This window comes from Balaenoptera musculus, chromosome 15, assembly GCF_009873245.2.
Source record: "Balaenoptera musculus isolate JJ_BM4_2016_0621 chromosome 15, mBalMus1.pri.v3, whole genome shotgun sequence".
In the NCBI taxonomy this organism is placed as follows: domain Eukaryota; kingdom Metazoa; phylum Chordata; class Mammalia; order Artiodactyla; family Balaenopteridae; genus Balaenoptera; species Balaenoptera musculus.
The window spans coordinates 8196122-8212990 of record NC_045799.1 but is presented as its reverse complement, the minus strand read 5'-3'; the positions used below and the strand labels follow the sequence as shown (position 1 = coordinate 8212990).

General features: G+C 45.6%; 1 protein-coding gene across 3 annotated transcripts in view; it reads right to left on the bottom strand.

Annotated features, from left to right (window-relative positions):
* Positions 1-5450: 5450 nt before the first annotated feature.
* BCAS1 (brain enriched myelin associated protein 1) overlaps positions 5451-16869 on the bottom strand; it is a 113411-nt gene continuing 101992 nt past the window's right edge. For all 3 annotated transcript variants that reach the window (XM_036824145.1, XM_036824146.1, XM_036824147.1), the window contains 3 exons: positions 15617-15682; positions 9352-9615; positions 5451-6526 (listed from right to left, as the gene is read on the bottom strand). In XM_036824145.1, the coding sequence (XP_036680040.1) occupies positions 6452-6526; positions 9352-9615; positions 15617-15682 (405 nt within the window). In that variant the 3' untranslated portion in view covers positions 5451-6451. The remainder of the gene's footprint in view (positions 6527-9351; positions 9616-15616; positions 15683-16869) is intronic.

Genomic DNA, 16869 nt, shown 5'->3' with positions numbered 1-16869 from the left:
AAATACAAATCTGATTATGTAACCCTCCAGCTCAGATCTCTTCCATGGCTCCCTACTGCCCTCAGGAGAAAGTTTAAACTTCTTACCAAGGGCTCCTTACTGCGCGTCCCTGTTGACCTGGTCTGGCCTCCTCCCCAGGCTTCACCATCTTATCTATCCTCCCCCGCAGCCTCACTCCAGCCATGCTGAGCTACTTGCCATTCTCTCTGTAGACTCTGGGCTTTTGAACTTCTGTTCTGCTGGAAACCCCTTTGGCCATTCTTTGAGAGTTAGCTCAACTGTCACCTCCTCAAATGGCCATCCCCTGTAGTCTTGTAGCAGTGCCTTCCTCTGAGTTCCACAATGTCCTGCATTTACTTATCTTACATTATGATTGTCTTTTTGTCTGCCTGTCTTTCCCACAGATGTGAAAACATGCCTTTAAGAGCTTAGGTTGGGTTTCAACCTTGGTTCTGACCTGTGTGTCCTTGGGCAAAGTTGCTTCTCCTCTCTGAGCCTTGGTTTTCTCATCTGTAAAATGGGCAGTAAACAAGGGAATTCATGTGAAGCACAATACCCGGCATAAAGTCCACTGTTAGCTGTTATCATCTTTGCATCTTCTGAACTGGTCTTTTTTAGTTGATGCTCAGTGAAGTAAGAGCTCAACCTAGACCAGTGGTTTTCACTTTTTTCTGCATCAGAACCACCTGGAGGGCTTGTGAAGCCACACATTGCTAGGCTCCACCCCTGGAGTTTTTGATCCAGTGGGTCTGGAGGAGGGCTTGAGAATTTGCATTTCTAATTGGTTCTCAGGTGATGCTGATACTGATTATTATGGGACCACACTTTAAGGACCACTCAGCTGGGCACCTGAGGAGGGAAGATGTCTGATTAGAGTGATCAAACACTTGGAGCTAAAATAAACTCATACTAGAGCATAAGGCAACCCTCTTCCCAGTGGACGTGGCCGTAGAATATTTATCAATTTACCCATTCGGTTGCCATTTATTGAGTATCTACTATGCCCAGGCATTGTGCTAGACACTGACGATAGAGCAGTGAATGAGACAAGAAGGTCCCCGGTGTTTGACGAGCCCACAGTCTAATGGCCCTGGTTTGCAGGGCAGGCATCATAATTGCTCAAGTCCCATCAATTTGAATTGAAGGGGCCTGGTTGGTTTGGGGAATGGCTACCTTTAAAAATACTGATATTAATGCTTGCTTTACTGTTTACTGCATTATCCTAGTTGCCTTCTCAATATCGATTTCACCAAAATGATAAATCAAAACTGATTATGGTAATCCCGTAATTCCCTTGTCTGGCACTGCAGCCATCATCTGGCACTGGTTTTAGGATGAAGTCAGCTCATGGGACGTGGCACAGCAGAGTCCCAGAGAATCAGAGGCAGGCTGTGACAAAACACCTGTTACATGAAATGATAAATATCCCTACTGTTTTTGTTATTAATTAGCCAATTTGAGTCGGAGTTTTCAGTTATTTGGTGCTAAAATTCCCTGTGCTCTAATAGCCCTCCTGTACTGTTTTTTATGCACCAGCCGCTGCACGAAGCGTTTGCCTTGCTCCTTCTTGCTCCATGCTCACAGCAACTCCGTGAAGTTGGCCCTTTTATTAGCCTCCTGTTTAGGGAGGAAACTGGCAAGCTAAGTCACTTGCCCGCTCCTCTAGTTGGGTGTGGAGACGGGAGAGGTAAGGCTGCTTTGTGGGGCATGATGGGCTGGTGAGGGTAACTTACATGCTTGGCAATGACACCAGCTTAAACGGTTTGCAGTCACACTACCCTCCCTCAAGCTTCTTCCAAGACTGAGCTGATAGGAATGGAAAAACCAACCAACAACCAACATTATCTTTGTTTGGGGGACTGAGAATCACAGAAGGCAATTGACTTACCCGGTTTGGCCCTCTTATTCTAGTTCTCTTCATTCAACTTGACCACTTTCTAGAAGTTACTTCAGAGTAACACATTCTTAAAGAGTTGCTTCAGCCCAGCCTCCTGGTCGGGCAGTCAGGGAAAAGGACCAGGCTAGAGACTGTGGAACCCCAGGTCTTGGAACTCCCCCCTGTGGCCAGATTTAAAGGGAAATGTCCTTCAACGAGAATAAATCATGTGAGCAATGAGCAATCATTGCCAGAAACCCAGCTGGAGGCCATTTTGTTAAGAAGTGCACCTTTGGGGGAAAAAAAAAAGCCATACAGGTGCACACCAGTCCCCCTCATAATAAAATATAACAAAGGAGGCAATTAAGTTCAGTTAGGGGCATACAGCTTTAAATTAGATAATGTATTCAAAAAGCAGTCTATAAACTGTGAAGTGTGTTAATGTAAGGCCTTATTATTATTACCCTTACTTCTGTGAAATTGCACGGGTTGCTACCCAGGCATGGGCTATGGCTAGTTAAAGGGCCAGGGGATAGAGAGGCTCCAGTGAATAGGTTTCTGGGGAAGGGAAACAGAGGCGAAAGAGTTAAGCTCCCCAGAAAACCAATTTATGCAAAGGGCTGGCTCCTGACTGGCATTCAGGCCAGGGCTAAGATCTGAATTACAAATTTACAGAATTTGCTGTTCTGTAAGTAATTTCTTTTCTTCCTAATGGAGCCCATAATTTCCAGGGGGGCTGGAGTCCCTTTATTTCCACTGATAGAGTGAACAAGATCTAGACCACAGAGGAACCTAATCCTGCTCACCGAGCAAACTGCCTTTTTAAAAGGCCGAAAAAGGGACATTGGGAGGATAGTTAAAAGCTGATAAGAATCATCTTACATTTCTGCAAAGCGCATTCCCTGCATTTGCAACTTGGGTGAGTTAATAATGGAAATCATTTTCCTTTCCTTCTCTTTAAGGTAGGGTGGCGATCTGATTTTATTTTGTAAGGCTTAAGATCAACTTGGGATTACTTGACAAAAGAAATGATACTTGTCAGGTCTGCTCCCTTCCAGGCACTTTGAGAAGGAGCCAGCAGGACAGATTCTAGCCTCTTGGAATCTAATTAAAGGGGACCCCACTGCATCTGTTTGCAAACAAACAACGACAGTCCAGCTAGAGAAGTCTGCGTGTGTGTCTGTGTCTGTGTGTCTGTGTGTATTTAAATCCCCGATAATTTGTTTAAAGGGCAGGGGGTACAATAAAACCACAAGAACTTCACTTTTCCTTCCCTGTTTGGCATTTCCTTGGGTGGTATGTGTCCCTTTCCCCAAGATGATGAATTCATGAGAGACCTCAGGGGCTGCTGAGAACAACTGTGCCTTTGAACGAATTCTTTTATGGATATCAGTCCAGAAGTCACCGTTGGCTGGAGCTGGAAAGCAGAGTTTTTTGATTTTTGTTTTCCCCGATCACAGCCATTTCAGCTCAATGGCCCAGTTCTTGGAAAGGGCACTTCTTCATGACATTGGAGAAGACACTCTTCCATGTGCACCTAAAAATAAATAAGTAAATAAGTTAATGAGTATGTCAACTTTAAAAAGGTACCTTTGCCCCCTCCTCCAGGTCTCAATTTCTCTTTCAGTTTCAGGGTGTTCTTAACATTTTACTGTGTGCCGTTTTGCTATCCAAATGGCATTCCTGGGTTCTGTAGTTTGAAGAACTTCAGTCCTTCTGGGAATCCGTGTCCTGGGAGCTTTCCTGAGCTCACTTGGGAACTGTGCGCTCTTTTCACACTAGTTCAGCAGGAGCATGGAAATTAGTATTTATTGTAAATGCATCAGGAATTGGCTCGCCACTCAAAACCAAACAAACCCCACAAAACTCAAAAATGGAGTTTTAACTTGCTTCTCAGGCTACAATTGGCTTTAGAATCCCCCCAATAAGCCATTTATTTGAGTCCTATCTGGCTTAAATTTTCTTAAAAAAAAAAAAATAAGCAATTTCATTACAAGATTGTTCTGTTTTTTGGCCAGGAGGATGGGAAACCAGTTACAGAAACTGTTGGCATGCTTTCCAGCAATATTCGCAGCAGAAAACTTCTTTTTAAAAATTAAAAAATTTTTTTTCTGGGGCAGGAGAGGGTGGGAGGGCTCCTTCTACATTAGTGACTCAGTCCTGCCTGGGGACATTTCTCTTCAGGGCAAAAAGCCCCTGTGTCCAGTGAGGTGAAGCTTGCAAATAATACTGTCACCTTTCTCAATAGACTGGTATGGTCTGGAGCCCAAAGGTCACACCAGGCAACCCCCCTGGTGTTTAGAGACAAAGCAGTAACCAGCTGCCTGTTTGCCTTGAATCATCCCACGTACTGTAATGGCGATGGTGGAGGGAAAGTCACCCCCCCACCAAGGGCTTCCCCAATGTTTTGTTTTTTCTTGATTTGGGCAAAGTTAAGCATGCAGACATGAAGCAGCATGAGGTCATTCTGAGCTGGGTGGGTCACAGACACTGAGGACTCTCCAGGTTCGGTCAGGAGGGATGAAGAAACCAACCCCTCTGCAAGGAAAAGGCCTCTGGTCTTTATTGGAAACTGAGCATTCAGGCAGCCCAAGCTGGGAGCCAGCGGGTTCCAGGAGCCAAGGATCTCCCAATTTGTTTTTTTAGAAACATTTTTGTCCCGAACACATTTTCCAAAGGCCTGTTTGCCTAAGCCATTGTTTTATTTGCCTAAGGTATAGACTTGTCAGGAGAGGCTGTTCAATGTTATTTCCAGTCACTGTGTGATGGATTGTACATGCAATGGATTTGTATGAGTCAGTGTATGCATGTGGTTCTGTCAGTTACACGTGTCTGTTTGCCTGTGTATGATTAGGAATGAGTGCACACATTTATCTATTCCTGTATAGAAGTAACTAGAAGTATGAATGTGTGCATATGTGGGTATAAATACATGCCTGCATGTATACATGTGTACCTGTAGTGGACACTTGGGATGACCCTCATCCTCCAGCCGGTAAGGGATCCAGCTTCTCAGCTCAATGGGAGCAGCTTGCCTGTCCTGATACCTCCCAGGGTGGCCCATGGCTCACCAACAAGGGGACAAAGGCCGGACCCCTGCCTGTAGGTATAACCAACTTTATGGTGCAATTCATGCTCCAGGGCCCCCTGGCAGATCAGGACGAAACTCAACTCCAGCTGAGACCAATCCCTGCCCTGTCCTTCTCTTCCTCCCTTTCCCCTGGAAGCCTTCCTTCAGCATAACACGTGCATCTGAATCCCTGTCTCAGGCTCTGCTCTAGGCGGCGTGGCTTAAGAAAGTGTTTGTATATATGTGCATGTGTGCGTATATACAAATATACATGTGCACACACTTGTATGTGCATGTGCCCACATACAAGGAAATTGAGAAGGATCTGGGAGAAGAGATAAGATGGAAGAAAAGCACTGATTTTCTACTGTGGAAGATAAAGGCATCTCAGACATAGAGCACGAGAGACCTGCTTTCAAAGTTGAAAATTAAAAGATCCTTCAGATGTAAATGTACTTTTTATTAAATCAGAAAAAGATACAGTAACATGGTATCAGTCAATCATATGGCTACTGTGGATTACATTTTAATACACTCATCGTCCTATGTACTCCTCTGTACAAGTATTAAAAAAAACTCAGGTATTTGAATAATCTTCTATAAATTTTTATTATTAACTGGGGTTATAGGGAGGGTTTTATCAGAGCACATCCTGAGAACATTAGGAAATTACAGACAGACTTGAGATAAGTGTCAGACAGAACAGATGAAGCAAGCCCCTCAGCCATCTGAGAAACATTAATAATGTAAAATTGCAGAGACCGAAATCTTTGTTAGGGATGCAGGATGCGGGATGAAAATGGAGACCTTGGCGCCCCCTAGTGTTGAAAAATAAACTCGCAACTTCATTTATTCGGTTTGGTTTGTTTTTTTGTTTTTTTTTTGAAGTTGTAATCCCCGCCCTTGTCACTAAGCCTCAAAAAGCAATTGTTTTCCCAAATTATGTCAAGCCCTCTCCAGTCAATCTTTTCCCCCTCGTCAGTAATGTTCAAGGACCCTATTTGTAAAACAACTCTTATTCATTCCTTTGTCATTCCCCACACATTCCGTTCCAGAAAATTGGCAACCTCCCAACACAGAGCCCACGTTTTCCCTCCTTGAGATGTGAACTTAAACAAACGATTCTTGTCTCTCCTCTTCAAGCTGAGAGGATGCTTCAGGCAGGCGTTTTCCTTCTGCAACTTACTCGTCACCGGCCATTTTTCATAACTTCACCAGAAGGCAGTCCTCGGCCCCCTCCCCCCACCTGCTTGGCAACCATCGACTCTTCTGACCTGGCTCGTTAACCTGCTAAACCATCTTGACAGTTATTTACCAGGAAAGACTGGACCAGAGACAGAAATAATACACCTCAATATACAACAGCTCAGGCTTAATTTGTAGGCAGAATTTCATTTGATGGCCATCAGAAGAAAACATATATACATGGAGCGGGGTTGGGGAGGAGATGGAGTAGGGAGAAGACCTCTTGGTGGCAGAACTTGGTGGGAACCGTGGTGATTTGTTTACTTGGATTTGCCAACTGGTCCGATGGATACGGGGTCTGTTTGCACTTGAGCATCCAACATCTGCTTTGGTCCCTGGAGAGAAACATACAAGAAGTTGCATCCTAGTGAAGAGCTGTAATATCAACAGCAACAACTGCCATTTATTTAGCACCGACTCTGTGCCAGGCGCTGTGCCACATAAATACACCTTATTCGTGGGCAGTGGGTAAGAGAACGGTTTCCAATGAGATGCCCGAGTTCAGCGCTCGGTTATATTACTTTCTAGCAGTTGTGAAATCTTGGACAAATGGCTGAGCTCTTTGTGCTTCAGTTTCCTCATCTTTAGAATGGAGGTGATAACATTTATCTCGGAGGGGGTTGTTCCAAGATAAAGTGAGTCCTGACTTGAAATGTACTTAGTACCTGGGGCGTAGAAAACCTGCCACAGTTAGAGCTCACTTCCGTCACCCTCTCGAATCACTTTCTAACCACACTGCCTGTTTACTTTTCTTACAAAACGTGTCTTTGCAAAGTTTTCATGTAATACCAAGTAGGCTGCTTTCTGTTAGAATCCAAGCAGCATATGGAAGAGGAGGGAGAAAGGGGCAGAATGAAGGGGATGTCACTGGGAGGGCAAAGGTCACGCAGGGAGTGGCTGGCCTGAGGGCTGAGGCTGGGCTGGGCGGGGGTGAGGGGGGCCAGAGGCTCGCTTCCTGTAGGCGGCGTGGCCTCGATGGGCCCCCCGGCTGGTGCCAGTTCTGCTGCCGGCGCTGCCCTCTCAGGAAAGGGGTCAGACAACCCCAGGGAAATGTGTCCAGCCTGGCAGTCCTCAGGGCTTGATCGGATCCTTGCTAAGTGGCAGGAAACCCCTCCCTCCTTCTCCACCACTGTTGGGAGTCTCCTGACAATGGGAAGGTGGAGAATTTGAAGAATAAGCATTTCTACCGCAAAGGGACATTGCCGTAATTAAAGAGATGATGAATATAAGTGAAGCACAGCCTCAGAGGAAGGGCTTGGTGACTTGAACTGTAATTATGATCTAGAACCTGCCCACGTCTTGGCATCTCTGCAGGCATCACAATGCCAAACCGCCATTGGCTCTCCCAGGTAACCCTAGAAGTGTTACCCAGGGCATCTATTTCTGCTCTTGCCACTCTATAGCCATTTCTGCACTATAGCAGCAAAATAGTCTTTAAAGGCTACAAGCAAAGGTCCAACACTTCCTTGCTTAACACCCTTTAATAGCTTCCCAATTTAAGTAGGATGATGTCAACATTCTTCACACAGCCTGTACAGCCAGCATGAGCTGCCCACTGCTCCAACCTTAGCGACTTTTATTATTCACCTAGCTCACCACCTCCCACCAACGGGGGGGCCTCAAACATACAAAGCGCATTCCCACCCCAAGGCCCTTGCACATGCTGTTCCCTCCTCCTGGAACAAAGAGCCTTGCTCTCTTCCTGTCTAGCACCGATAATCAATCCTGTCTCATCTCAAATATTATCTCCTCAGAAACACTTTCTGGATCCATAGATTCCAAGTTGCACACGTACTGCTGTCCTCAGCCCCAGCGTAACCCTATCACATTACCATGTTTATTTCCCCTCCGTGACTTCCCACACTCACATTTTTGTTTTTTAATTTATCTACTTTATAGTTCCATGTGTCCCACTAGAAAGTGAGCCTCAAACCGAGGTTCTACACACATACTCAAGGACACAAAGATGAGACAGAAATAGATGACATTGATCATAAAATTTTAAACTTGGGGCCTGAGATTCTGTATTTCTAATAAACTCCCCAGAGATGCTTCTAAAGACCAAACTGGGGCCAGAGGAACCACAGCCCCCACCTAACCTCTATCTATAATATTAGAGAGCACCAATGTCTACAGATATTCATGAAACGGAATAGTTAGGAATGATGAGGGCAGTTTGCTTCACGTAACTAACTTCACGTAACTTCACGTAATCTTCATTGCAACATGAAGGTGAACCCCAGTTCACTGGCCCCATAGCCGATGCCAGTAGTATTTCCTTGCCTGGCCCTCCTGGCTCAACCCACGTTCCCACGGGCCCTGGGTATGAGTTCACTTGTCTCTCCTAGTTTACGCTTGATCATCTTATTATTTGGGTGATGATTCTTCAGACTCCCCGTTTGCCAGGATTTACGTTATCCCAGATATAATGAAACCTTTACTAGTAACATATTTCACTCCATCTATTCGTTCATCAACAGACGCTGCCTGGGTGCCGACTGTGTTCTGGCCACGCGCTGGCGGGGGTGGAGCTAGTAAGTTTAGCCCGGTCTGTATACCCACCACCCAGGGCCAGGCTCAGAGCAGCTTCCCTGGTGGAAACCCCACAAGGCTGTCTTTGGCCACAGACGAGCATCCCTGCTTCTCGTCACCACCTGTTCCTGCCAACCCACCCCATCCTTGAATTCCCTCTCCTCCAGCCAGACTGAGCCTCAGATCCGTGCTGTCTCTCCCGCACACCTTTGTTCCCATGGCCTGGACCTCACCTGCCTTCAGACTTCTCCTTGCCTCATCCCTCTACAGGTTAACTTGAGGTCCCTCCTCACATGGAACCTCTGAGAAGCCCCCGCCCCCTCCTCTCAAACCCAAGGCCAGGCCACGTCCTCACCCTCAGGCGCCCTTCCTGTGCCCGCCCCTGCCTCCCAGCTCCGCCCCCGCCTCCCAGCTCCGCCCCCCGCCCCCCAGCCAATCAGCATCACACCTGCATGTGGCCGCGGAAAAGCGATGCCCGCGCCCACCTTGCTCTCTGCGCCCGGCACACAGCAGGTCCTCGGTGTTTGGCCAAGGCCCAGCCACCCCCTGGCCAGCTGGTCCCCTCTGGAGGCGGGACCCACACCCCCGGCCCAAAAGCCCAGAAAGAAGAGGCGAAGCGTCCACCCACCAGGCCCTTGAAGAAGCCCCCGAGGGGCTGTCGCCGCTTCTCGAGCCTCTTCTGGGGCTTGTCCCCGTCCCGCAGCGAGTTCACCTCCCCCGGGGCCGTCTCCGCGCGCGGGGCCGTCTCTTTGGCTTCCGGCTTGCTGCTCTTCTGCTTCTCGGGCTCGGCGGACGCCTTCCTGTCCTTGGAGGCGCCCTCCTTGCCCTTCTGGCCAGCGGCTGCCGGTTCTGACTCCGGCGGCACCACCGCCTTCTCAGTCGACTCTGAGGCCTAGAGCAAGTTCAAACAAAATGCATTTCTAGTGGCTGCAAGACAACGCTCAGTAGCAGGTGAGTAAACGTGTTAAAACAGAGATGTTCAAAGGTTGGATGGTGTCTACGTGTTCAGGATTCCTGGGTGAGATGGGAAAAAATAAGAAAAATGTGGAAATACTTTTTCTGGTATGAGGTCGCAGTGGGGACATTTATTTACCAATCTGATCATTCATTCATTAATGAAAACTTCCCCAGCAAGCATTCGTTACTCCTTCTTCGGGAACTAGAACCTGGGTTTTCCCTGGAGAACCACCCTTCTCTCTGGTTTATTCCCTGTGGTTTCGACACACTAATTTCATCCCTGAACAAAGGGCACATGACTCAGGCCTGGCCAGTCACAGCACTGCATGTGACTGGGATGCTGGGATTGGTTCCAGCTGGCCAAAGGCAGCTAAACCTGAGCTAATCTCAGGGCTTTGCTAAAACAACCGAGAGGTCAGTTCCCTTTCCTTGAACTTGAAGCTGTGAAGATGAAAGCCTGGAGCTTCCACAACCACCACCATTTACAGAAAAAATCCTGCAAGTGGAATTTCTTTTTTCTTGAAAAATAAACCATGAGACACAGAGGAAAGCAGAGCTGAGAGATGAAGAGAGAGAAAGAGAAAAAGAGCCCACGTATGGATGGCATCGCCCATGCCCCTGGATCTAGCTGTTCCTGAAGCCCCTTTTTGTATGAGCCAACTTTGAGAGGATTTCTCCCACTTGCAACCACATGTGACTCTTCTTGGGGATGCCTGGTCTTTTCTTCATGATTATGTCTATCTTAATTTCTGGCGTGAAACAGTCATTTCATAAAACAGTGGTAAAAGAAGATAATTGTTTTAGTTTTGAACATACATCTTTTCATGGTAAAGTGAAACGTTTGCGTTCCTACTTGGTTCCTACAATTTCGAGGAGTAAGGCTGTAAAATCCAAAATTCTAGGTAAATTACAGACAACCAAAAATCTGTTAGGAAGTAAAAGACTTTTTCCCATAATTTACTTGAACTGAAATGACTCTGGGGGCCAGACAGATAAAAAGAAAACATGAAAGAGGCTAGGGGTAAGAATAATCATATGGTGAACTTATTTCCCCAGTTGTGAAAGCAGCATAAGGCCAAAGAAATATTTCTCTAGTGTACGAAAAACAGTTCAAGCTATGCTGGCTTTGATGTTGGGGAGACAATTTGCAGTAGGGGGGATTGTGGTGAATTGAATGCCACATGCCTTGTCGAAAGGGGCAACAACTGCTCAGACCCACCAAAAGATACGATGTAGGATTACAGCCCCAGTGCTGTCATATCTTGTATGTTTTCAATAGAAACTTGAAATCAAATTATTTTAAATGCAAAATATGTCAATTTAAAAATATTGACATCGAAAATTTTAAAGCCCTGTTCACAGCAAACAACCACAACACAATTATCCCTGTGGGCTACATTTGGCCCACTGGATACATATTTACAACTTATGATTCATAAAATTTATGTGTTGTCCCCAAGTCACAAAGTTCTATGACAAAGTGGCAGTTTTGATTCAGAGGGCATAGAACTGTCATTTCACATCCATGAATCAAACACACCCCTTAGAAATGAGCAAGAAGACAGAGAAAATTCCCGTCCTGAAGGCCTCCCCAGGCTGCAGCGCCCCCCTGGAGGGCAGAACTCCTTGGAGAACAAAGCCTCAGACATCCAGTGCAGCCCAAGAAGATGTTTTACAAGCACATGTCCTGAATATTTGTTAGATCCCAGTTGCCGAAGTTGTAGCAAATGCTAAGATACAGATGTCAAGTATAACAGAGGGCCCAGAGCACATACTCGCCTCAGAAAGAGACAGAAACTCCCACCGTGCTGCTCTGCACAAAGGCCAGAAACCAGTGACCCTGCTCAAACACCATGTTAACTGTTTTTGTTGCATAGAAGATTTTAAGGTACAGTGAGTAGCTAAAAGCTTAGTGTCTGGAGTCAAAAGAACATGGCATGTGGACTTCCCTGGTGGCGCAGAGGTTGAGAATCCGCCTGCCGATGCAGGGGACACAGGTTCGAGCTCTGGTCCAGGAAGATCCCACATGCCGCGGAGCAACTAAGCCCGTGTGCCACAACTACTGAGCCTGTGCTCTGGAGCCCGCGAGCCACAAGTACTGAGCCCGCATGCCACAACTACTGAAGCTTGAGTGCCTAAAGCCCGTGCTCCGCAACAAGAGAAGCCACCAGTGAGAAGCCCGCGCACCACAACGAAGAGTAGCCCCTGCTCGCTGCAACTAGAGAAAGCCCACGCGCAGCAACAAAGACCCAACGCAGCCAAAAATAAATAAATAATAATAAAATAAAAAATTAAAAAAAACAAAAACAAAAACATGGTGTGGTTCTGGTTTCATCACATCCTTGCTGTATGACCTGGAATAAATGGTGTGATCTCTCAGCTTCCTCTTCTGTGTGGGAGTAACAAACAAACAAATCATACTTCATGGTGTTAAGTGAGGATTAAATTAGCTAGTAATGGAAAGCCCACTGCACACAGTGTCTGGATGCCAAGCATAAAGGGACCAACTGTCTTGGTCTGTCTGGGAGTGAGGGGGTTCTAGGATATGGAACCTGCATTTTTAAAACCAGGAACGTCCCGGGCAAACTGGGATCAGTTGGTCGTCCTGGCTTAACACTACCAGCAGTGACTCTGAGGGGCTGTGCATCCAAGCTGCGGGTGTAGACAAGGCGCTCAAGAAATATAGATACTTGCTGAATCGAGTCCCCGTGTCTCTCCAGCCTCATCTTCTATCCCCCCCCACCCCCCGTCCCCCCCGTCCCCCCCCGTCCCCCCACCCCCGGCTCATTCTGCTCCAGCCACACGGCGCTTTTTTTTCTTGAACAAACTTATTCTCAATTCAGAGCTTCCTATTGGCTGTGCTTCTGCTCGGTCTGTCTCCAGGGCTTCAGATGACTGCTTCTTTCCCAGAAGGTCTCAGCTCAAATGTCATCACCTCCTTGGAGACACAGTCCCTGATTAGAGGGTCTAAGGACGAATGACCCCCTTCTTGTGGAACACTGCTGAATTTTTCTTTTTTTTTTTTAACTACCTTTCCCTATTGTATTTTTTAAAAAAATATTTATTTATTTGGCGGCGTTATGTCTTCGCTGCTGCACGCGGGCTTTCTCCAGTTGCGGCGAGCGGGGGCTACTCTTCCTTGCGGTGCGCGGGCTTCTCTTGTTGCGGAGCACGGGCTCTAGGAGCATGGGCTTCAGTAGTTGTGACACGCGGGCTCAGTAGTTGTGGCTCACGGGCTCTAGAGCACAGGCTCAGTAGTTATAGCGCAGGGGCTTCGTTGCTTCGCAGCCTGTGGGGTCTTCCCGGACCAGGGCTGGAACCTGTGTCCCCGGCATTGGCAGGCAGATTCCTAACCCCTGCGCCACCAGGGAAGCCCCTGAATTTTCTTCATGTTTGCAGTCATCGCGGGGATTTCTTTGCTCACTTGGAAATGTTCTGATTCCCTCCGGAGCACGAAACTCCTCTGTCTCTCTTCCATTGCTTTATCCCCAGCACCTCACCTGACACATGGTAGATCGCCATCAAAATGGGCTGAATGAATGGCCAGCAACTCACCTTCCAAGTGTTTCCAAAATACTTCCCTTAGCACATCACTCGGGTATGTAGTGGGAAGTCCCTACAAACCAACAGCTCTCATGGGACACTGATTTTTTTTCAAGAGGGGAGCTTTCAGTGTGTCATATCCATTTACCACATGGTTACTCCATCCCTATTAGGCCTAAGTTTTTTTTAGAATGGCTTAGAAATGAACTTCTGGAAACAATACATGGCCGGTTCCTTACCTTCAGAGTGAGCTAAGAATCTGAACTGTGCATGATTGCGTTGTCATGAAATGCAGAAGAATTAGAACCTTTGCTTGGGGCTTGACGCTGTCTCAAAATTTATAACAAAAATTATTCCCATCTGAATAATCCGAGTGTCTCCTCTCCTAGAACCCAGGGAGGCTGGCAGGAAGCTGGAGGACAAGGTTACTGGAACATCCCATTTGATTCAGACACTGGAAGCCAACCCAGGCTGGGAATTTCTTGGGTTTTTCATGGAAACATCAACTAAGGCTTTTATAACTCACAGGGCAAATCTAAAAGGAGCAGAGAATGTCTATTCCCACCCCCCAAAGTTAAACTAAGCATTTGTCATCTCCCAATAGTACACACCAATCTTCTCACGTCTGGATCCAAAGCCCTGGAAAATAGAATTCTCAAAACATTTCTAGATGAGTGTAAATAGAATGACGTTTCCAGCTCATTCAAATTTCCACTGACTGTTTTCAGATTTTAGAATCACCAAAATGACTGGCATAACTGTTTCACTGTCAGATTCCAGACAAAATGTACAAACATATTTCAGTGTTTCATGGTGAATAACGTAAGTTTATCATGTTTCCAAGGTAGTAACCTTTGGGATTTTTGGTTCCAAAGTGGTCTAGAGTATGGGTTTGGGGGGCAGGTATAGTAATAAGTTAAAAAAGAAAAATGAAAATAATTTGAATGCACTAAAAAGCAATATATTCCGTGTCGAAATATACAGGATAAACTAATTATTATGGAAGTAGAAATATCATAAATTATTTAGTAATTGCTGGAATTTGTGTGTGATATGAACAACATTATAGGGTGATAATTTCTCATCAGAAGCACAATAGTAATAGTAATAAAACAACAGCAATAGCTATGGCTTTATATGGTGAAGCCATATAAAGCCAATGTGAAAGTATTTGGAGTAAGGAAGTAATTAAGGTTAATTGAGGTCATAAAGATGGAGTCTTGATCCAATAGGATTAGTGTCTTTGTAAGAAGAGACACCAAAATACTCATTCTCTCTCCTCTCTATGGTATTTTGTTATGGCAGCTCATGCTGATAAACACAGCAACTAACATTTATTGAGTCCTCTATACCAGGAATGTTCTAAGTGCTTTACATGTATGGATTCATCTAAATATGACAGCCCTATAAGGCAGCACTTTTCCTAGCTCCATTACACAGATGAGAAACTGAGGCATGGAGAGATTGGTAATTTGCTTTTGGTCACACAGCTAAAAAATAGCTGAGCCAGGATTCAAACCTGGGCAGTTTGAGTCTGCAACCCATGCTCTTAACCACATCTCTGTATTGGCAAAATTAGAACAAGAATATTTGATGACATTTTTGTGGAGGTATATTTCTAAGTTAAAAAAGAGTGCAGGTTATAAAATAGGGTGTTGAGCATGAGATGATCCCACTGGGAAAAAAAAGAATACATATAGTTATAAAAATGTCATAGCTGTCTCTTTAGAATAGAGAAAATGATAGAAACGAACCGCCTGATCCCATGTCTTTCACACATCTATTCCAGAAAAAGCTCCTACTATGTACCAGGCACCATGCAGTGTGATAAACAAAATAGAAGAGGCCCCTTCCTTGCTCTACAAATACTCCAGACAGGGGCGGGAGGGGGTAGGGGAGGCAGATAACTAATGGACAAATGACTTATTTCAATGTGTGATAAGTGCCATGAAGTAAAAGTACAAGATGCAGGAATGATGGGTGGAAAGGGAACAGCTTTTTGAGGAGGTGACATTTAGGCCAAGATGTGAAGAATGGGAAAGAATTGTCCATGTGGAGAGAGGGAAGAGCACGTGAAGGAGCTCTGCAGTAAGAAATAGCTGAGGAACTCTAGCTTGTTCATGCTTGCATCTGCAAAGCCCAAGATGGTGCCTGGTATACAGTAGGCACCCAATCTAGAGACATCAAATGAGTTGGCTGTGGTTGAGAATTGCATCAGAAATGAGGCTGGAAAGAACCAAGAACATGCCAGCTAAACCCACCATTGAAGGCACCCAATCTAGAGACATCAAATGAGTTGGCTGTGGTTGAGAATTGCATCAGAAATGAGGCTGGAAAGAACCAAGAACATGCCAGCTAAACCCACCATTGAACCGAGTTTACAGATCACTTACTTGGTAGCTGGAGTCTTTCCCATTTATTTCTTCTGAGTGGGTGATCCCTCCATCCCCTTTCACTGACTAAAATAACAAACAGACAATGGCCTTTCAGCTACCACAAGCACAGCAACATGGAGAACGCAAGGGAGGTTGTGAAATGGATAACCTCAGTCATTCATTGTTGAGATTCAAGGTCAAGACAAATGGAAGATCAACTAGAAACGCATTCCTCGTGAGTCACATGATTTCCATGTGGTCTATAACCAGAGTCTGATTAAATTCAAGTGTTGGTCTCCAAAAATAACGACAATAAAAGTCTTAAACCCTGGGATTAGGTAATTCTGGGATAAATGATGATGAAAATACTGATCCTGGAACCAGAAGGTGGTTGAACATATAGAATGAATGAATAAGTAAATAAACAATTAAACCATTGGTAGCTATCTATTGGTAACATTTAAGTGATGGGTGTTTTGTTGTAGTATTTTTTTGCCCCTGGCAGAGAGATGGGCTATGTCGAACATTCTATTTTCCAATCTTTAGCGCCCCCTGTGGCCAGCGGCATCAGGGACAGGGCTGAATGGGGTTGACGTCACAGATTTGGGTCCTTAAACCAACAGTCTAAGCTCAGGGTTCTAAAAGTGTGATACCGGGACCAGCAGCTTCAGCGTCACCTGGGAATTTGATAGAAATACAAACCCTGAGAACTACACCAGATCTACGGAGTCAGTAACTCTCGGGGTTGGGACCCAGCAATCTGTGTTTTAATAAGCCCTCCAGGTGATTCTGAGGCATCACTGCTTTAAGCTAACTGGCCACAGACAGATACGGACCAATACTGGAGTCTGTAGTTTTAGCTGTGGATTTAGTAATGTTCTATGCTTGATACTTGATAGAAGACCTAAGAAATCTGGCAATGAATTGTTCAGTTCTTATTAACAATCTGGACTCAGGTCTAACCCCACGTATTTTTTCAATGCTTATGGTCTCCTCCTCCTGGCTAGAGGGAGGGATTGTAGGAAGTGGAGGTTAAGCTCTGTGGAACAAAGAGGAAGACTGGATTCCACTGTTATTATCTTGGCTGTTCTGCTTGCGGACAGCAAGAACCTATATAACACCCACACGAAGAACAGTTACAAACATTAAAGCATTCAGTACTTTTTTTACTGGTTAATATTATGCACCTCTATAATCTGAGACAGGGTACTCATATTAGCAGAGATAATAAAAATTATTATTTATGACGGCTAACTTTTAGTGGAGTGCTA